Below are 22,806 nucleotides of genomic sequence, written 5' to 3'. Positions count from 1 at the left end.
GAGTGAATGGTGCTAACAAACTGTTCAGCACAGACTTTAGAAATCTGGTGGGTAACACATCAAGGCAGCATGTAGATGAACTCAGACTGGTGATGATCTCATGGACAGTTTTGTCAGTTACTGGTGCAAAGTGAGTTAGCTCTAAGTGTCTTGGTGGTTTTAGGGTAATTTTTTGCATTGTGGGATTTATAGCATTTTTAATGCCCTGAACTTTGTCATTAAAGAATAATGCAAACTCATTACACTTGGATGTGGAAATGAGTTCTAACGGCAGCTGAGCTGGAGGGTTTGTTAATCTGTTTACTGTGGCAAACAGGACACGCGAGTTGTTACTGCAGCTTCCAATTATTTCAGAAAAATATCTTTCCCTAGTTCTACATAAGATTAGGTTGTACATGTTCAGCTTTTCTTTGTAAATCTCTTTTTGAACCTGGAGCTTTGACTTGCGCCATTTCCGTTCGGCCCTGCGGCACTCCCTTTTCTGTGCCCTGACCGAATCATCATTTCTCCACGGCTCAACACATTTCAAAGTGTATTGATACATAAATACTGACACAATAAACTTAAAGCTCCAAAACCTGACCTACAGTAAATGCAAAGCTGAATGAAACACTAAAGGACATTCTATTTTTTTTTTTGCCACAAACGTTACTTGACTCTTGAAAGCTTGTTGTAACCTACTACGTAAAAAGCAGACAAAACAAAGCCCCACTTGTGCAAAGATAATTTAAACAGGGCAACTGTTGAGCCCCGAAAATGTTGTTCCAGCTATTATAATATTGAGTGATATTTCGACAAAGTAGCTAATTATTATGACAGTAGAGCTCATGTATCTTCAATATTTAGCTTTTTAAGTTAGAAAATGTATTTTAATCATAACCTTGGATCGTAGCCTATTGAAATGGTCTTAGCTGCACACAAATGCTTACAAAAAAAAATTAAATGCCCTCAACTGTGGCAAAAACCACCAGCAGTCTAAGCATTTAACTATAGAATACCACTCTGCAGACGGACACAACCCGGGCCTTGAGGCATGTGCTGTTGACCTAAGATAATACAGAGAGCGTCCTGCAGGCCTGTCCTGGGATACCCTCTTGACCCTCATGAGTGGAGTGAGGTGTAGGCGCACAAAACAAGTGTAGAGGGCACATCTGCTCAATATTGCACTCTGGGACCACACATAAACAAACGTCTTCCCAGGCAAGACAAGTGTGAAGACGACTGGGCTGGGAAGACGTTTGTCTTAAAATACATGAAGCTTCCAGCTCCGAGTCCTGTACCTGAGGACAGCAGATAAGTGAGAGTTTCTCTATCAGTCAGACTGTAACAGACTGGTACTGCTGCTCTGTCATTGTTAAATCCTCTTAGGGATCTTCTCAAAATGGGTTGAACCTGAAAAGACTTAATATTTTTCGTCTCTCTCTGGACCCCCTCCCCCCTCAAAAGACTTAAGACTGGCTTCACATAACATTTTACGTGTTGATAAAACGATAGTAGCTTGATAGACCCTGCTCACCTCTAGTGAACATCCCTGAACATCCTTTGGTATGTTTATCAGTAGAAGTTATGAACTCTCCAAATAATGTCACCTGTCGCACATGTTTGTTTACTCAATCAACATGGTCCACGGCGCACCGTGGCCAGCGCGGTGCGCTGCGATCCCCGCAGGGGCCACGGTGCGTTGCGATCCCCGCACGGGCGAACATGGCACGCCGTGCTCCGCAGTAGCACTCCCTGTGCTCCGCGCCCGCACTAATGTTGGCCTAATGCTAGTTGCTGAGAGAGTTTTTTAGCATTTCAAAACAATTACTGCCACAACGTTGTATTGAAGCTTCAAAGCAACAAAAAGACGAAATGTAGGTTCAACCCCTATTTATTTTTTTAGCTAGAATACTCCATATTATGGGGAAGAAGACTAAAGTCTAAAGAATAAATTATAAAGTGTAAAGAATAAAGTCATGGCTGCAGAGACTATATAAGGAATAGTCCTGTTCTAGACTTGCTTTAGATCTGCTGGTACTCAGACAGCTAAATCTTTTCTTTGGTGGCAGTTGGTGTAAAACGTTTAAGAGCTACTGATATAGATTATATAAAATACAGACTAAATTTAACCTAGTAACCTATTTCTACACTGCCCATTATTGCAACCTTTTCTCTCACAGTCAAACAGCGCCCTCTGTTGGCTCTCTTCATTCGGCGCCATTTCTCCCTTTCCTGCAGAAGACTGACTGTGAGCCACATTTTCCGTCGCTTTCCCCTCCTTTCCCCCTCTCAAACTGATCCCAGACCGGCGCATAACTTTGCCTCTCTCTCCCGGTTTGTTGTGTCTCTTCTTCCAGGCAACGTGGCAAGGCACCGCTCTTTATTTTCCATGGACGTGAACTTTAACTTACGCAACCGTTCATAGGACGAGCTGGAAACCTCACAAATAGATGCATTTTGTGCTTTGGTGAGAACAGAAGTGATTTTTCTGCTTTCACTGAACTTGAGCTGTCAAAGAACACGGGCGTGCTCGGTTTTGTTTACCCTGTGACTCAAGGGCTGGGCTCGCACATACAAAGTGAGGTGCAGAAGATGGTAAGTTTGGTTCTTTGTGTCCAGACATTTGAACTAAATCTGTGTTTTTATAAACTTGGCCGTGTGCTAAAATGAACTTTATCCTGTTGTTATCGTTAGAGCCTCTACATGTGCTATCAGAAGGCTTCTTATCAGCTTTGGAAATGATGTGGCAGTTGCAGTTGTACTTTGGGTTTTCCTGGCATTGTAAGTATCCCAAACAAACAAGCAAAAAACATATGTTTTTTTAAATAGCAGATGTTGCATTTCAATTTCTGTATTTTAAACTTGTGTGTTTGTGCTTGCCAGGTTTAAAACTGAAATTGAAGGATGGAGCACAGAGGGCATCCCAGGTCACAAATGGTAAATCCCAAAGCCAGGGACAGTAGAGCGGATTATTACAAGTATCCGACCCAGGATAGAGGTCAGTACTACCCTCCGCCGGACCCCAGGAAATGGGACAGGACCTGGGGCCGTCCTGAGTCACACTTCAGGCCCCCAGTGACCAGTCCTGTACAGGGAGATCCTTACGCCTATGGACCTCAGCACTTTCCCCAAGGCTATGGATGGACAGAGCAACAGCGGCCACATTCAAGGTTTGTCCTTAATAATGGCAACAGTATTCACAAAGTACCGATATATAATTTTGCGGTTATGTTTGAGCATATTTGAGCACTGAAAGAGTTGTAAGTACACATTTAACATGTAACATTTGTCAACAAACAAAATTCAGCCATGAGTCGGGTGCAACATAAAATAATGAATAACAATAGTAGTAAAATAAGGCATACATAAAAAGTAAGGTGTTGGATAGATTTAGATAAGAATAGACTAAATATAATTTTTAAAAGGACAGTATGGGAGGAACAATAGCGCAAAACTGGCAGTGCAATTTAGTGATGATATAAATATAAATATGAACATAACTTTGACCATAACTATGCATTACCGGTATATATAAAACAATAATACGCTTAAACTAACAATTATTTAGCTAATTACTTATTTACATTGCAACATTTTTTCATTTGATTGAGCTAAAGTGATGCATCTTGTATAGATTATTCAAAAAAACATTCAATGTCTGTTTCATTTTGATGTAATAGCTGCTTTGTCCATGTCATAAAACCTCTTCTCTCAGGGCGTGCCATGTTTGGGCCCTGCGTATAGTCCAGATTATCTCAATAATTTATTAGTTGAGATTAATCAAATCTTTTTTTTTTTTCAGCCCTTCAACTAACACAAGCTTTTAAGCCAAAAACATACAATAATGGTGTACACCGAAGTGCCTACATTGTTTTCACTGTTGGGAATTAAAAACCTACACATAAAAACAATACTACTGACAATGTGTGAACTGCTATGCATTGATCTGATATTTATTATCTGTCTGATAATACCACTGATATATTACGTTGTAGTGGCCTAAAAAGGCCACTTATATTTATAATACAGATATTTATTTTGTGTGTGTTGCTTTTAATTGCGGTTGGCAGTGTTAACAAGGGTCTAGTGTTCGTATGTAAATATAATGTTTGATTTGTTCATCATTTAGTTAATCACTCCGGTTTAGTTATTAGTTTACTCCTAGTGCTATTCCTTTACATTTCTATTTACTATTTGTAACCTGATCTCCAGCGATAGTTCAGCCAATCACGTCTCCTCACTTTCAACCAATCACAATTTAGCACCTGACGGGACTTGTGTGTGTTTAGCACATGGATGTAGCAAAGTTAGTGTTGTTTTCCCTTCGTCTGGCACGGTGCCTCCGTCTGCTCCCCGCTCCTCGTGTGATTTCTTGTGGGTTTGGTCCTTGAGAATGTGAGATTATTCCTCCTAATGTCTTGTCTCTGTCTGTTTCAACCGTGTTATTATTAGTCATTACTTGTAGTTAGTTTGTCCCATTATTCTGGCATTATTCTGGCATTACATCTCGGCAACGTAATCTGCGCCGGTGATGCGTTCACGGCCCATAGGCCAGCATCACTCCGCAGCACGCTGGCGCTAGTGGTGATGCGTTCAAGGACTCTCGGAATTTATAGCTTTGGCGAGAATATGGCTGGAAATCATTGCTCTGTTGCGTTGTTGTGAATATTGCTACTTGTATACTGTTTATGCCTCATTTGAACTTTCTTTAATGTAGCTAATTATTCACATATTTACTGTTTATATATTCTATGTGTATCTGTCCATATTCATTGCATTATTGTGTGTTAATATCCATTATTCACTGTACTTCTGTATTGTAGAAACCAAACATCGAAACCTAACCCCAAACCATCAAACCACCAACAACTCCTTTATACATCACAAGTATTCATTAAAGAGTGATAAGCAAAGCTGACGTCCTCCTTTGTTCTGGCCGGACAACCTTGGAAGATTGGGGAAAATATATTCAGAACTTATACAGTTCTTCAGAGGTCGCAAGATTGGGTCTCCTTCCCAACGCCTCATTTACAGGCAGCCAACTGACAAGGTGCATTTACTGCCACATACTGTACTTGTACGTCTTCCTTCTGTTCTTGTACGTCTTCTGTTCTTGTACGTCTTCTGTTCTTGTACGTCTTCGTCTTCTGTTCTTGTACGTCTTTAAAGTATGTGACAGCTACGATAAAGCTGTTCTAGAGCCAAACAGATTTGACTTTATTACATGAAAGATAAATCGGATAGAGCCCCTTGAATATTTCAGTTGATGCATTTTCAAATGTCAAATATTCCAAAGGCTGACCTTAAGTATTTAACTATGGGGAAAAATGTTGTATATTTTTAGTTTGGTAAAAGCTGATCATGCTGTGGTGTGGTTGGATTGACATAGCTGAATAATAATAATAGAGTTTTTAGAATATTAATAAACAAATTTAGAATTTGCAGATTTTTAATTGGAATACTTTAAAAATACATTATCGACTAATCATGACTTGTCACCATAGAAACGATTGTAGTCATATTTCGATCATCGTAATCATTATCTGGACTATACAGACATTACAGGCGTTATTAAATCAAAATGTCAAAAAATAATGAACGATTTCTAATTTTCATAAATAATACACATACATCCATAAATATTTTCTATCTAGACACTTTCAGTCACCATATTTCAACCATTATTTGGTTGATAATGTATTTTAAGTCCCAATACACAATAGAAATAATCGTTTGACAAGTCAACAAATCAAAAAAATTATCACTGACTACGTGACTGCTAAAATAATCGATTGTTGCTGCCCTACTCAATACATAATTACTGTAACAATGTTTAGTTTGATACTCTTGTCATGTGTTTGTGTCCAGGCATGGTTATGACCACTCAGCATACACCCAGTGGGACTACAGGGACAGCTATGGTTACTACCAACACGACCATTACGGAGGACAGCACCAGCACGCTGGTATTCACCCATATATTTTCATAAACTATACTATTCTTGCGTCGAGCTGCGTTTAAAGACCTTTGCGTTTTACAGATGCAGGTCAGTGGGGTCAACACGACTCCTGGCAAAGGGAACAGTATCAAGACAACACAAAACAGAAAAATACTTCAACCAGCACAGAGTAAGTTATGAAGACCGGGTTTGTTTATATTGTTGAATTGATGATAGCGGTTCAAATTAAGTCCAAATAATTGAAGTAGTACATTTTCTTTGACTGATTTACCAGTTTAAGTAAGTAGTAATAATGTTTGCTCAATATTATTAATACAAATTTCAAACCCTGCGCATTGTATTCCTATTATGCGTAGAATTACTGCATCAACTTACTTTTGATCGTTTTGTTTCGCTTAATGCGCCTTATAGTCCGGTGCGCCTTTATATATGAAAAATGATTGAAAATAGACCATTCATTGATAGTGCGCCTTATAGTGCAGAGAATACGGCAGCTTTTTCCGTGTGTAACATATTGAAAATTATGTTTTTTAATGATATTTTACATTTAGAAACTAGTTTTCTGGGAATTTCCTGCTTTAGTGTTATTGTTTCATTGCCATAAAGTAGTTGCAATATTTTGTAGCAATATGTTCAACACTTCAAAATGTGTTATGTCTTTAAATCTCAAAATATTCATACAACCAATGACCCTGACTGAACCGTTATCACTGGCCCTTCTCAATGTTGTACACCACCAAAGGAGATAATAATGTGTATAATCATAGGAAGAGTCATTCATCATTCATCATTATCAAGTCTTAATAATTTAGCAATGTACACATGGCCTGCGTTACTGATTTGAAATAGTAACAACTACCACTACATTACCTGGAAATACAAAATAAGATTACTCAAAAAAGTATCCTAAGTACTCTTACTGCCTCAAAACATGTATTGACGATTTCTTTTTAGATATCACCAAAGGAAAGACAGTACACAGACACACAAAGATGACTACGAAGATGCTGCAAACAAAGAAAATGGTGAAACTAGTTCCTCATATTATTTGGGATCTTTAGAAAACTCCAGAATCTCCGGTCTGTCCTCCAGCAGCTACGAACTGAGTCTGTACATCAACGGGGCAGAGCAGAGCGAGCCTGCACCTCTGCCAGCTCCATCTCAAACAGGTACGTTTTCAATTGTACCTTTTATTTATTTTACTGTACTGTCAATTTTGTTTTTGTGTGTGTGTCTTAAGAACCAAGCCACCAACTGTCCGCACCGCTGAAGTATTCCATCCCTCATGCGGTGGTCAGTTTTGGACCGTCCGGACAACTTTTACGGGTCTGTCCAGGTTTTACCACTCAGAAGAATGTCAGCCACTTGGAAATACACAGCATGGAGGTACAGTAGGTTACAAGATAAGATAAGATAAGATATTCCTTTATTGTCCCACATGGGGAAATTTCATTGGTGCAACGCAGGAAGATACAGAGGTAGATACAGAAGAACAGATCACTTATAGGAAGTCTGAAAAACACTTTCAGTAGAAGATCTCCTATAAATAAAAACTCCCATAGACAAATAAATAAATAAATACATAAAAACCATTGCATGTGATCACGACAGTAATTGCACATGAATATGTGTCACGACGGCACATAGATTGCACATGAATTTCACAGTAATTGCACATGAATTGCACATACGCAAGGTCTTTCTGTGAGACCAATTTTAATCTTATAAAAATGTTTTTTATTGCACAGGTAATTCTTAGTGAGACAAAAGAACAACAAGAAACAAGGAAGTTCCCAGGGCCCTTAACAAGATATTGTCCTTAAGTCCTAGTCCTAAATTGACTAATACATACTATACTTGATTGTTTGTTTAATTTGATTTAATTTAATTTGAGTTTTGTACTAATATTCAAAGGGAAGATTTGCACAAAGTGGATGCGATTGAGTTTGCCCACCAGATGGCAGGAGCGTGTTTGAGAGATGTCAAGCTGCACGACAAGAGCTCTGCTGCCCTCTTGTGGAACTTACTCATACTGTTCTGCAGACAAAATGGAGTGAGTTTCAGTCCCATATGCATCTGTCCCATCTGTCCTAGTAATATATATATAGATATAGATCTAGATCTGCATTATAAAGTTTTAATCTAATTGTCTATTGTTTCCCAGCAAATAGTTGGTTCCGACATGGCAGAGCTGCTGGTCCAGGGCTCTCGGCGGACAGGCGGTGGTCAGTCCGACTCGGCCTCGCTCATAGACTTTATTGAGGGCTCTGTGGCTGAAGCTCCTCCCTCTGACGTAGAGGATGACCTGCTGACGGGACACTGCAGCTCAGAGAGTGCACATAAAGCCCTGAGGAGCTACACACAGCTGCTGCTGGCCGGGAGGAAGAAGGTCAACCACACAAACACATTACATAGTCTTAAGGGAGACCTATTATGCTTTTTTCAGATATTTAGTATTTAATTATATCATAATTTGATCATAATTTTACATTTTGTTCTTCGTAGAGTACCATATTGATTTAAAACTGCTTTATTGAAATGTTTCTCCTACATGTGCTAAGGCCTGTGCACACAGAGCTGAGACATGCAGATCAGGAAGTGGTGGTAGAACTTTGTTGTCAAGAATGTGAGCGTGATTGAGCAGCAAAAACATAATTCCAAGCAGCATTTGCTGCTCACCGCGTCCTACTCACATGGGCCTTTACTCTGAATCTTTTTCTATTTTCAAATAATCACAACTAAATTCAGGGATGTGGGCGGGGATTGGGGGAAGGTGAAAACAGGAATTTTCGGAACACTCGAGCCTCAGTTGCAGGACAAAACAAGATTTCACCCTGGAGAGACTCAGACACAAAAGCAGAAAAGATGTTTTAGCGAACTTTATTGCAAAGTTTATTTGGCGCTCAGACCCCGGTGGAAGGCGTAGCGATCATGGGCACTCCATGATTTGATTGAATTAGATACCTTCCCCCCGGAGCCTGGAGACTGGTGGTGGTAGATGTGGAGAGAATAATAGATGCAGAGGAGGAGCAGGGGAGGTGGTGGGTCGCAGATACGGTTTGAAGCGACTGAGCCATCAACCTGAGCGTTTAAATGCTGCCGCCTGTGCGTTGATTGGAGCGGGGAGGAGTGACTGAGAGCGTTGATTGGGGATGAGGAGCAGGTGTAGGGGCCATGACGCGGACGTCCCCTGTCCTTTTACCAATCCTTCTTGGCCGGGAAAAACTGCATAACCTCTTTGGGATAAGCGCAGAAACCTGGAAGAGTCCATGGTGAAGTGAGGGATCTGACTCTCACAGACGGACAGGCGGACGCCCGCTTGAGTGCGATGATGGCGCTGGGGAGAGGGGTCCTTCCATGGAGGCCGACGCAGATTTAGGTTAGGTCTTCCAGGTGAACTTACGCAGGCTTCATTTCACCCTGGAGAGACTCAGACACAAAAGCAGAAAAGATGTTTTAGCGAACTTTATTGCAAAGTTTATTTGGCGCTCAGACCCCGGTGGAAGGCGTAGCGATCATGGGCACTCCATGATTTGATTGAATTAGATACCTTCCCCCAAAAAACCCGGGGTCTGAGCCGCCGTGTTATCGCTGATGCGCCGGAAGAACAGACGTAGAAGCTGACTACGGAGGGGGACGGCAGGGACGCGAGGACGCCGTGATTAGTGGTGTCCCGGGAGGGGCGGATACTGGGGAGCGTATTGACGTATAGGTGAGGGTGACTCCCTGTGGATGCGAAGTGTCTGAGTGATGCGACTGAAATGGAAAGCCTGGAAGTGGATAGGAATTGAGAGAAAACGGTCAAAGGTTGCAGGGGTAGCAGGGAAATGCCAGCGGACGTGGAGGTGCCGCAGTGGCAGGGCGTGGACGGGAGAACGGCAGGACGGGACAAGCCGGCATGCGGCGGGACTAGGTGTAGGCAGACGGCAGAAAGGGAAGTGTCGACGGAACAGGAAGTGACTGTAGACTGCGGGACGGGTGCAGGGACAGCAGAGTTGGACCGTGAACGTGGGGCGCGGACTGAATCAGGACAGGCCGGGAGTGGACGGCGTGAGCGTGGCTCAAGAGACAAGGGGGACGGTAATGAGGAAATCTAGAACCACCACCAGTATTTGAGTTGAGACTGCACCGGGGTGCAGGGAATTTAGGCTGTAGAAGTTAGAGGCAGGTCGGGGCGATGTACCCCTGGTGGCTCCTAATCTAAACGAGCCCGGAGTAGAGGGGACAGATGCGCGGGAACGACGTGGCCCTAGGGCGTTCTAAGACCGGGGTGCTGACGTGGGCTGGCCTTCTGGACATAGGAACGACTAGGAATGGGGCGGCAAGAGAGACCGGTGTGCGTGCGGTGTTAAGAGATTTGAAATTTAGATTAAAGAAGGACTTAACATAACCCCCCCAAAACAAGAGGAGGCGGAAGCGTCCGTGTAAAAGCGCAGTGGATCGAAGACTGAATGATTCTTCATGAAGAAATAAATACTCTTCGAGAAGGGAAGGGGACGGCGCTAGCCAGGCCGAGCCGTGTAGAATGACTGAGATGCTTGGAGCGTAGAGGGGAGGTGCCGGCAGACAGCAGAACGTGAACGGAAGGCGCCGGCAGAACGTGAGGGTGCTAGCAGACGGCATAGAGGGGAGGTGCCTGCGGACGGCATAGAGGGGAAAGCGCCGGCAGATGCGAGAGCGTGAACGGGAAGGCGCCGGCAGACGGCAGAGCGTTTGAGGCGCCGGCAGACAGCAGAGCGTTTGAGGCGCCGGCAGACGGCAGAGCGTTTAGGGGCCGGCAGACGGCAGAGCGTTTAGGGGCCGGCACACGGCAGAGCGTTTAGGGGCCGGCACACGGCAGAGCGTTGAGGGGCCGGCACACGGCAGAGCGTTGAGGGTCCGGCACACGGCAGAGCGTTGAGGGGCCGGCAGACGGCAGAGCGTTTGAGGGGCCGGCAGACGGCAGAGCGTTGAGGGGCCGGCACACGGCAGAGCGTTGAGGGGCCGGCACACGGCAGAGCGTTGAGGGGCCGGCACACGGCAGGCGTTGAGGGGCCGGCAGACGGCAGAGCGTTGAGGGGCCGGCAGACGGCAGAGCGTTGAGGGGCCGGCAGACGGCAGAGCGTTGAGGGGCCGGCAGACGGCAGAGCGTTGAGGGGCCGGCAGACGGCAGAGCGTTGAGGCGCCGGCAGACGGCAGAGCGTTGAGGCGCCGGCAGACGGCAGAGCGTTGAGGCGCCGGCAGACGGCAGAGCGTTGAGGGGCCGGCAGACGGCAGAGCGTTGAGGGGCCGGCAGACGGCAGAGCGTTGAGGGGCCGGCAGACGGCAGAGCGTTGAGGGGCCGGCAGACGGCAGAGCGTTGAGGGGCCGGCAGACGGCAGAGCGTTGAGGCGCCGGCAGACGGCAGAGCGTTGAGGCGCCGGCAGACGGCAGAGCGATGAGGCGCCGGCAGACGGCAGAGCGTTGAGGCGCCGGCAAACGGCAGAGCGTTGAGGTGCAGCATAGGGAAGGGGAGTCGGGCTTGCCTGCAGATAGCGGGGAGCCGAGCGAGGGCAGGTAAGCTGTGGGTCGCGGGTGAGCAGAAGATGCGGACGGGAGCAGAATGTGGGAGATGGCAGCGGGACATGGACGGGAGCGGGATGTGGGAGATGGCAGCGGGACATGGACGGGAGCGGGGAAGGAGAGGGACGACTGAGACGTGGGTAGCAGTCGGGATTTATTTTTTTTTTTTTTTTTTTTTTTCTCTCTTATCTCTTCTTCCTTTTCTATCTTTTCTTCCTCTTCTTCTATCTATCTCTCTTCCTTTTCTTTTTCTCTCCTCTTTTCTCTCTTCCTCTCTCTTACCTGATTCTGGTCGGACGGGAGGCGGACGGGGGGTGCCTGTGGGAAATGGCCACAGATGGGAGGAGGACAGAGGGGTGCCGTGTCGGACCTGACCCTGGACCTGACCCTGGACCTGACCCTGGACCTGACCCTGGACCTGGTCGGACGGGAGGCGGACAGGGGGTGCCGTGGGACATGGGCCACGGACGGGAGGTAGACGGAGGGGTGCATGTGGGACATGGGCCACAGACGGGAGGCGGACAGGGGGGTGCCTGTGGGACATGGGCCACAGACGGGAGGCGGACAGAGAAGTGCCTGTGGGACATGGGCCACAGACGGGAGGCGGACAGAGAAGTGCCTGTGGGACATGGGCCACAGACGGGAGGCGGACAGAGAAGTGCCTGTGGGACATGGGCCACAGACGGGAGGCGGACAGAGAAGTGCCTGTGGGACATGGGCCACAGACGGGAGGCGGACAGAGAAGTGCCTGTGGGACATGGGCCGCAGACGGGAGGCGGACAGAGAAGTGCCTGTGGGACATGGGCCACAGACGGGAGGCGGACAGAGGGGTGCCTGTGGGACATGGGCCACAGACGGGAGGCGGACAGAGGGGTGCCTGTGGGACACGGGCCACAGAGGGGAGGCGGACAGGGGGGTGCCTGTGGGACATGGGCCACAGACGGGAGGCAGACAGAGTGGTGCCTGTGGGGCATGGGCCACAGACGGGAGGCGGACAGAGGGTTGCCTGTGGGACATGGGCCACAGACTGGAGGCGGACGAAAGGGTGCGGTTTCAGACCGGCTCTTTGATCTGACCCTTGATCTGACCCTTGATCTGACCCTGGACGCGTTTCTGGTCGGACGGGAGGCGGACAGGGGGGTGCCTGTGGGACATGGGCCACAGACGGGAGGCGGACAGATGGGTGCCTTTGGGACATGGGCCACAGACGGGGGGCGGACAGAGGGCTGCCTTTGGGACATGGGCCACGGACGGGGGGCGGACAGAGGGGTGCCTGTGGGACATGGGCCACAGACGGGAGGCGGACGGAGGGGTGCATGAGAGATGTGGGACATGAACGGGAGCGGGACAGCAGAGATGGGCAGCGGGGAAGGCGAGGGATAACTGGGACTTGAGTTACAGACGGGAGCTGGCCGGAGAGGCTGACTGTGGGATGTAGACTGGAGCGGGACAGCGGGTATAGATATTACAAATTGGGATGGACGGGGAGTAGGCGGGGCAAGCGCGGCCTAGAAAACAAGGGGACAGGTAATGAGAAAATCCCTGGTTAAGAGGGAGAACCTGCGCCGTTTGGCACTTCCCCCGCGCCTTTGGGGGAGGGAGAGCACGCAGCCACGAACATGAAAAACAGTTGAAGCAAACTGAGCGACTTGTGCGATTTTACGCCCAATGAGAATACTATATATATAATATTTCGACTGGCGGCGCATTGGGCATTCGATTAGGGCCGCACGACTGCAGCGGGGGTGTCGGGGGAGCCAGCTTGGTCGGGGGGTTGAATGAATGGCATGGACTTGTGCGGTGCTTGCACTGATCGTTTTGCGGTGTCGCTCCGCGGGGCGCTAAAGCCATGTGACGTCAACGCGCTGACGAGAGAACCCGTATGCTGTGTTTCCCTTCTCGTGTGTGTGTGCACTCCAACGCGTGTGCGCTCCGTCAGGTGTCAGGTGCGCTCTGTGCTCATGAGGAGCGGGAGGGGAACGTGCGCCGCAAACGTGAAGACACAGTTTAAGCCTCTACACGGCTCTACAACTCTGGTCGTCTATGAAGAACGACGTGGTTGAGACTCGAAAATATCACTACGATTGTGATTCGTGCAATATACTCAGATAAAACATTTTAGGAATACTTAATTTTGACTGGGGGCGTCACCGGGCCGCGAAACCTGGGGCCAGCCTCCTGGAGCAGAGGATGAGAGCGCTGACATCGTGGTAGAGCCTGACGTGGAGAAGAGCGTGTTCTGGAGCTGCTGAGCAATGCAGCTGGACCCGGTGTCAGCGTGATCAGGTGGAGAGACGCTGTGGCGCGGGAGGAGCCACGTGAGTGAAGGAGACGTCCCGACTCTCGCTGTGGAGGAGGCGCCGCGGCACCGCAGCGTGAGCGGAGCGGCTGATGATATCCTGGTTCCTGCCGCGGGGCGCGCGGCTGGTGGATGGAAGCGTTTCGAGCGAAAGTGAGGAGTCCTGTGATGAGAGAACGCGGCGAGCCGCTCAGCTCTTCCGCCGGGTCAGGTGGATGCGCTCTTCCGAGCCGGAGGACCGCGGGAGGGCCCGGGGGGCCCCTGAAAGGACGGGGAGCCTTGAGTGGAGGGTCATCTGATTTGAAATCTGATTTGGAATCTGACATGATATCAGTCGCAGATACGGTTTGAAGCGACTGAGCCATCAACCTGAGCGTTTAAATGCTGCCGCCTGTGCGTTGATTGGAGCGGGGAGGAGTGACTGAGAGCGTTGATTGGGGATGAGGAGCAGGTGTAGGGGCCATGACGCGGACGTCCCCTGTCCTTTTACCAATCCTTCTTGGCCGGGAAAAACTGCATAACCTCTTTGGGATAAGCGCAGAAACCTGGAAGAGTCCATGGTGAAGTGAGGGATCTGACTCTCACAGACGGACAGGCGGACGCCCGCTTGAGTGCGATGATGGCGCTGGGGAGAGGGGTCCTTCCATGGAGGCCGACGCAGATTTAGGTTAGGTCTTCCAGGTGAACTTACGCAGGCTTCATTTCTCAAACGTGCAGGAACCAAATAAAATACAACTGAGTAAACTAATGAAGAGGAAACACTGTTTAACAAGGTTATGAGCCCATCAAAGTTGATTTGGAATATTATGTCCCCTTTAAAGCAGTGTTTCCCCCATTTATCTTAGAGTCAAAAAAAACATTCTCTTACAGTTTACTGCATGTCCTCCCTTCTCTCTCATCCCCATTTCACACTGTCCTTTCCTGCCTGATAAAGCCTACAGGTAAAAAACTGTAGTATGGCATAAATAATTATAAATAAATGTGTATTTTTTTTAATGCCACAAAGTTTTTATTTATTTCTCGTGTGTTAAACTAATCTAAACTAATACAAAATTACATGAATGCAAATTTAATTAATAATATAAATGAAGGTGCACTATGCACTATAGCAGGGGTGGGCAATTATTTTCCTTCGAGGGCCATATTCGTATCCAGGCAAGTAGCGGAGGGCCGGCCCGCGATCATTGGTGTGAAAAAATAAAAATAAAAAAAATGAAATATCAAATAAAATATCACTTTTCTGTCAAATATAGGCTATTGAATCTATTATTTAATTCATTTCACGTCATATTTATTAAGGATACAAGTGCAGACAGATGCCTGAGGGCAAAAAAGGAAAATAAAAAAAGCTTGGCGGGCCGGATTGAAAGGCCCTGCGGGCCGGGTGTGGCCCGCGGGCCGTAGTTTGCCCACCCCTGCACTATAGAGTGCTCCACCACTGGCTTGTCCCCACCAAGATGTTATTGCCTGGAATCTTCAACAGTGTGGCACATTTAAAACCTAAATAAAGATTGACACAAAGTATCTCCATATTGCACCCCCCAATATGGATATCATGGGTTTGATTCCCGGGCCAGACAAACATTACGTGATCTCTCTTGGTGGAGTCTCCATGTCCTTCTCGTGTTACCGTGGGCTCTCTCCGGATTCTCCAGCTTCCTCCCACCGTCCAAAGACATGCATGTGTTAGGCAAAATTGGCCACTCTAAATAGGCCCTAGTGAATGAATGTGAGAGTGAATGTGTGTCTGTGTGTCTATGTCTCTGTGTTAACCCTGCGTTAACCCTGCGACGAGCTGGCCCCTGTCCAAGGTGTATCCCAACTAAGGCCCAAAGTCACAGGGATAGGCTCCAGTCACCCATAGTTTCCTAACGGGAACAAGCGTTTGAAAATGAATGAATGAATGTCTATGTTTATGTAGACATTCATATATCCACTCATTTCTCTACTGTGCTTTCCAGGAAGCGCTGGAGTCTGCGATGAACAGCGGCCTGTGGGGATACGCTCTGTTCCTGGCCAGCAAAATGGACAGCAGGTCCTACACTACTGTACTGAACAGGTGAGGCGCACAACAGCTGCTAAAAGTCACTTACAAGTGATTACGAGCAGCCATTTTTGTTGAAATTCCCTCCCTGACTAAACTTAGACGTTCTGATATGCGGTAATACAATAGCATTCTTAGTTCACTTGTATAAGCAAAGTGTCCGCTGGGTCTTAAAAGGTTTTAGAACTTTATTGATTATTTTAGTTGAAATTAAAGCCATTAACAAGTAACATTATTTGTATTTATAATCTTGGTGTAAAGGTTTTAATTTCAAAAACAAATATATGGCTATACATTTTTAGACCCATTTCACAGCCCTTTGCATACAAAAGAAGAAAAGCCACTGTCTATAATAAGTATATTATTATAAGTATTTTTTGTTTCTATTAGATTACCTACACTGCATTTTAGTTAAATTATTCTGTCTAGTTTTTTCTTTCCTGTCCTACAAGAGCAGTGTTCTCTAGAGATGCACCGCTCAATTGGCCGCCGATTAAAAAAGACGGTTTTAGGTCGAATCGGCCAGAATCGGTGACCGGCCGGTCCATGTCGTAATTGCCGGTTTTCGGCTGATCCAAACTGACCCGCATGCGCGCATGCGCGATGCGTAGCAGCTCAACGCGCCCAGAGCAAAACAGCTAAAAACTACAAGCCTCTTTCAGAGCGCGGCGGCCAAAGTGTCCAGTTTACACTCAAAGTCTATGTAAACGTGTGTCGAACACCTCCTGCGTTTCCCGCGGCGCGGAGGGTGCGTTTTGGTGTTTTCCGCTCTAGACGCTTTGACAGGCATAAGCTTCAAAGCGTTAAAATCGTTAGTGGCAGAAAAGTTCAGATTTGTTCAACTTTGGTGGAATACAAGAAGGAGCGAGCCTGGAGGAGGATCAGAGGAGACTGGACTGTGGGGTAAGTTATTACAACTTTGAGACGAGTAAAATCTACGTGTTGATAGTTGATGCGGTCCAAATAATTTGCGCTTGTGTTCATGTGTTCTGAATAAACACATGAACACATGACGAGTTCATGTGTTTATTCAGAGTTATCTGCAGAAGAGTAGGGACACATGAAGGGGCCAGAAGAAGCAGCAGCAGCAGGGCTGTCAGAAGAGTTAGTTGTTGTTGTTGTTGTTGTTCTGCTCAACTAGCAGAGAGCTAGGCTACGAGCTAATGCTAACAAGAGATCTCATCCACCTGAAATGAGACTTTAAAAATACTTTGCATTTGAGATCACATTACGTAGATACAAAACTTAAATTACTGACTCGAACAGCGAAATGAGTGACTACAATCTAATGTCAGGACTATTTAATTGTCCCACAGCCTCAAAGAAATGTTCACACAATCAGCTGTGCACTAGAATCTATAGTGCTCTAGAATCTATAGTGCACAGCTCATTGTGCTTCTAGTGAGTGTGTGAAGTTATCAAAGAGCTGATGAAACTGGAAAATGATATTGGCAACATATGTGCCTCATTTAATATACTGTATTATAATAGTAAAAGTTTGAATAATATTGCAGTAAATGTACTGGGCTAAAATATAACTGCTGTATAATGTTCTTTTTGAAGATCTGGATTTGCCTTCAGACCTCCCTGTTGCTCCTGCTCCTGCTGCCTCTGCTCCTGCTGCTCCTGTTGCTCCTGCTCCTGCTCCTGCTGCTCCTGCTCCTTCAGGGAATGCTGGCCCTTCTGCTGCACCCACAGGTGTGTAAAAGCATTTGGTTGGATTACAATTTGTTTTTTAGCCTGTGTCATCTAAATTGCAATGTGTGTTTTTTTTGTAGGCCCACAAGGAAGAGGTCCTGGAGCCAGAGTCCTCCAGCTTTGAGAGGGAGTTGCTGGCAGCGCTCTAGGACTGACCCTCCTCATGTTCCATCGCCTTCCTCTCCTGCAGAGGGTTCCAGCTCATTCAAAATAATGTGTAAAATTACAAATGTATAAATTACTATATGAAAATAGTTCATTTGATTTCAATCTGGAACCATTGGAGCTGCATCTTCTGCAGGAGAAATGGACTCCTTTTTCCTCTGTGTCCCCCACTCTTCTCCAGGCCATATATTAGTTAGTATATAGTTCTGTATATATATATATATTATTTTTATATATAGTTATTTATTTTTCTATTTTTCCACAAAATAAATTATAGTTTATATTCTAAAATGTGTGTCCTGTATACATGCACCTTTTTCACATATATAATACTGATACTGAAAATCAGTGGCTAGATAGAAAATCGGTATCGGAAAAATCGGTTTTGGCAGGTCCGACCTCCTTAAAAACCGGAAATCGGAATCGGCCAAGAATTTTGGAATCGGTGCATCTCTAGTGTTCTCTATTCATCACTAAGCACAACAATTTATTGAGTCAAACTTTTCATTTATTTATTACTTAAAGTTGCAATGAGGTCTTTAACAGGTATTAAATTTTACTTCCTTTTTACACCCTGATGAATGCAAAAATCTGATTGGTTTAGCTGTTTTGAAGCCATGATTTACTTGCATTGAGATTAGAGATGCCAAAGGTGTCTCAGCTCAAGGATCCATAACGTTTAAAAATGTGACTTGTGCAGGAGGAAACCCGAGAACGGCCCTGACATGGTCTCACAACACGTCCCAAAATAAATAAGAATGTGTCCAACTAGAACTTAGCGAACCTCACCTCTTTCTTTTACCATCTGTGGTGGAAGTCGTCTGCCTCTTAGCGCTTTATTCATTTGATAATTTTAGTAAACACAGATTATTCTCTTCTGACATAAAACTGAACATTAAACTGGGCTTGGGATGGGAGGACAAAATCAACCCTGGAGTGTTAATTCTGTCTTATCTCTGGGTTTTAGATTTGCAATTTAATTTGATGTATGTAATGTTTAACTTGGCTGGTACATTTTGTGGTGAAGTTAAATGTACTTTTAACAGATCTTTTCTCTTTTTTAAATTATCAAGTTGAACGTAGTGTGTACCAATTTCTTTTGGCCCAAAATGACAAGCAGTAGTACTTTTTTAGCAGAATTGAAAAATGTTATGTTATCAGAACTAGGGATGTCAAGATTTTTCGGTTAACGGATAGTCGTGTTTATTCAGGTTACAATATAATCGTATGAACTAAAAATAATAATCGTGACTATTTTAGAAAGTACATTTTGTCACGTACTCCAAAAACATTTACCTTAAAAAAAAAGCTAATCACATACTATTGTAACAGTAAAAGAAAGGAAGAAATTTAAGGATTTCACTTTGGTTTTATTGTGTCAATAATCATAAATAATCGTTATATTTTTTTCTTCTCACAATAACACTAAAATTTCATATTGTGATATTGTGACATCCCTAACCCTTTCATTTAAATCAGATAACCAGATATAACGTTAATGTTCCAAGCCTTATTAAAGTTGTGTTCCTGTGTAGGGCTGCAATATATGTCACCATCAAATCAAAATCACAGTTTGAATAATTGCAAATATTTAGCTTAGTAAACAGCGAACTATCTAGTCTTATTCTATGTAAAATCCTTTAGTTTAGTGCTCAACACTTCTTGTTTCAGTTTAAACTTCATGTCTCAGTTTTCTCTCAAAGGTTAATGCTCCTGGACAGGTTTAAATGTGAACTTTGAACAAAAACATAAATAGTGAACAAAATGCTTAAAATGCTGGTCTTGCTGAAAAAACCCTGGTCTAATGAAAACATATTAAATTGAGTGTTGAAGTGAGAAGGAAATTGATTACTTAATATTGCAGCTCCTGAAGCGACAATCTAAAAGTAAAGAAGAGGATTTAGGCATAAATGTATGTAATAAATCAAGTCTATAGACAACATTAACCCTATTCTACAACGTGTAAATTATAGGGTCCAAAATGGTGTCGTAAGCTTTTAATGACTTGTATTTAAGTGCACTGTCTTTCGATCATTGAACCCTGTCATTACTGCTGTCTATTTTGACCCTAGTTAGACATACCTCAGTTAATGTAATCAGGTTCATGTATCAGATGTCTTCCTCCGGCTGACTGGGAAGTGATTTTGATTGAAATGTTGAGCTCGGCAAGGGCGTGTGTGACAATGCAGAGTGTTTTATCAGTTACAGAGAAGTTAAAACAGTTGAGATCTGTGTTTTGGACAGATTTACAGGACAGCTCACAGCCAATGACCCACTGCAGACCCTCTTCCAGCTGCTGTCCGGGAGGATCCCTGCTGTAGCCACGGTAACTAAACACCAATCAGGTGACTCTGTTTTAAGTCTGGATATAGCTTTGTCTACATGATACATAGGCTATGTTCCTGCTGTTGTCCCTGGTTGTATATGTTTTAGATTCAGATTCCTCAAAGTCGCTTCTCTCAAAATGCTTCATGATGAAGTCATTTTCACACTGCTAAAGGAGGAAGTAGGTATTTACATTTAACTCGTCCCTGACTCTGACAAACCCATTGGAACCATTGGCCTCACATCCTTTCATTTAATTAGTTTGGAATAGCTTTTTGTCAGACGCCAAAGTGAAGTTAGGTTCAGCCAATCAGAGCACTGCTTTCTGCTTTTACTTCTAGGTTGACGAGTAATAATATACTTTATACTAGCTCTAGACAGAACGCACTGAGGGGACACAAAATGTACTCAGTTAGTAAAAAAAAAAAAGAAAATACCCCAACTTTAAATGAAATGTCCAAACTTTTGAATGGAAGTGTATACTCTTTATAAAAATGGTTTTATTTAATCTTTTAGCGTGCTTAATATATAAACACTTCTTCCTCGTGGTGTCTTTTTTCTCAGTGCTTTCCAGAGCGTGGCATGTTCTCTGACCCGTGCTCTCTTATGTCCAGTGCTGTGGCAGTGAGAAGTGGGGCGACTGGAGGCCTCACCTGGCTGTGATCCTCTCCAATGAGACCTCTGACCCTGCTGTCAAACAGAAGGCCGTCTCCACCATGGGAGACACTCTGGGTATGCAGCCTGCTCTATGTAATGTACACTATGTACTACACTATGGGTTACGTTTACTCACATTTATTTGAGTTAACAAATCAAACATCTAATACTAAAATGAACCCAATTAAAAAATGTTCACAATATTTTCTGTTTTCTGACTCAACTCAAAAACAAATCAGAATCAGCTGCAAACTCACAGAACCAACATATGTGCAACACAATAAACCACTGCACCACTGACAGTTCTAATTTTGATCAAATGAATGTATTCTCCTGATGATTGTGAGTTCACACACTCTTGAGAAGTCATCTGGACCTGCTCCTGCTGTTGGCTGACCAATCACAGGGCAGCATTGTGGTTTGGGCAGAAGTTGAGGTGAAGCGCCAAATGGACCAAAACAAACATGGCGGCGCCGACAGATGTACATTGGCCCATTTGAACAGAAATATGGAATATTTTGTTTTTGGAAAAGTCAACATAGAAGTGCTTTTGCATTTGTGGGGAGGAAAGACGTCTGTGCTTTTCTCTCAAATGAGTTTAACAAAGGTTTGATTCTCGAAATGATTCGCTGTTGTGACACTTGGAGCACTTAGGTTCCTCATGACGTTCTGTCTTGTCCTGAGGTCTTTCAGCGAGAGCCTTTCCAGATTGATACATGTGTAGAACTCAATTTAGAGTGATGCTCATACTGTAGCAAGGTTACTCAAGGTTCCAGCTTACTCTAATTCTTATTGATTAGATGTGCCCTCGTGTCCTTGCAGCCTCCAGAGGACTCTTGCACTCAGCTCATGTGTGCTACCTGACCGCCGGACTGCCCTTTGGAGCCTTCACTCAAAAGGACGAGAGGCTGGTGTTCCTGGGCAGCAGCCACAGGTAGGACCAGACTCATCACTGGAAGGAGCTTGTAGTTATTTATGTTCACTGTTACATCATTTCTATTCCAACTGTGTAGGCGGCCATTTAAAGACTTTGCCACAAACTCTGCCATCCAGTGCACGGAGCTGTTGGAGTACTGCCAGAACCTTGGAGGGAAATACTTCTCCATACCTTCTTTTCAGGTACAAATAGCGTCATTGTCATCCGAGAAGTTCATTCCAATATTGTCAAATGAGCGACCTGTATTTGAGATGTTTGGTCCGTTGTCAGGTGTATAAGTTCCTGTATGCCACTCGGCTGTTGGACTGCGGACTTCCCTCTCAGGTCTTTTACTACTGTGAGGTGGTGGGACAGGCCATACTCCGGCAGAACGCACCCATGTTTGTGCTCACGGATCTACTTCTAAAGGTACAATGCGACGGGATAGCATCTCTAGTAAATATTTAACATAGTTTTACATCCGTCAAGTTGCAGTTTGTGACGAAAAATTGACAAATAAAGTGTAAACAGGAAGTAGTGCTGAGTTAGTGTAGTAGTAGTAGTGTCAAGTTCTAAAACAGAATCCCTCTGTGATGTCATCAATAAGGGACAATTTACACGCAACTGACACGTTTTTCTGACCGTTTAAACATCCATTTAAGAAAATAAAGGTGTTATAGGGTATTATTATTTCTCAAATCATAACTGTTGTGTAATCTATATGGATTTTGGCCCTTGTTTACAGTATGGTTGCTAGGTAACTTGTGGAATTACCTCTACCATAACTGTTACCGTAACCACACCTTTAATAGCCTTAACAAAGCATGAACAAACACTTAATTAACAATGAACAAATTAGTTTCTTATGAATGATTTAGGCTTAGTATCTATTTAATTAATACACTAACCCGAACAACTAACCTGAAGCCTGAATCATCTTTAATAAATAACCTATTCATTATTAATTAAGTCTTTGTAAACAAGAAAACTGGTTTGGATAGTAGCAAAGCAGTTACATGTTCTTCTGTCCAGTGTCTGTACTTTTGCAAAAGGGCAGATTTTGAGTCTCCCATGGTGTATTGAGTCTAAAAATAAACTAAAATTGCGTGTTCCCATCCCTACTATTTTGATCGAGTCAGCTGTAAATGTAGCTCAGATTGCATGGGCGTGGCAGTCGTGGAGAGTGAGCGGTGAACAATGGGAATTCTCCTCCTCTGAG

General features: G+C 44.7%; 1 protein-coding gene across 1 annotated transcript; it reads left to right on the top strand.

Moving 5' to 3' along the window:
• Window positions 1–2,153: 2,153 nt before the first annotated feature.
• LOC140354328 (protein transport protein Sec16B-like) lies at window positions 2,154–22,055 on the top strand. The gene is made up of 16 exons (XM_072439290.1): window positions 2,154–2,577; window positions 2,677–2,763; window positions 2,866–3,152; window positions 5,851–5,948; window positions 6,024–6,111; window positions 6,897–7,111; window positions 7,183–7,328; window positions 7,691–7,757; window positions 7,862–7,995; window positions 8,107–8,331; window positions 15,744–15,841; window positions 19,934–20,015; window positions 20,629–20,746; window positions 21,494–21,605; window positions 21,685–21,790; window positions 21,879–22,055. Exons 3-16 carry the CDS (start codon window positions 2,887–2,889, stop codon window positions 22,053–22,055), a joined length of 1,932 nt encoding a protein of 643 aa, XP_072295391.1. The 5' UTR covers window positions 2,154–2,577; window positions 2,677–2,763; window positions 2,866–2,886.
• Window positions 22,056–22,806: the final 751 nt, after the last annotated feature.

The sequence above is a fragment of the Eucyclogobius newberryi genome, unplaced genomic scaffold, assembly GCF_026437365.1.
Source record: "Eucyclogobius newberryi isolate DKJ021-1_F unplaced genomic scaffold, fEucNew1.0.hap1 SCAF_9, whole genome shotgun sequence".
Lineage (NCBI taxonomy): Eukaryota > Metazoa > Chordata > Actinopteri > Gobiiformes > Gobiidae > Eucyclogobius > Eucyclogobius newberryi.
This window is presented reverse-complemented; position numbering and strand designations above follow the sequence as displayed.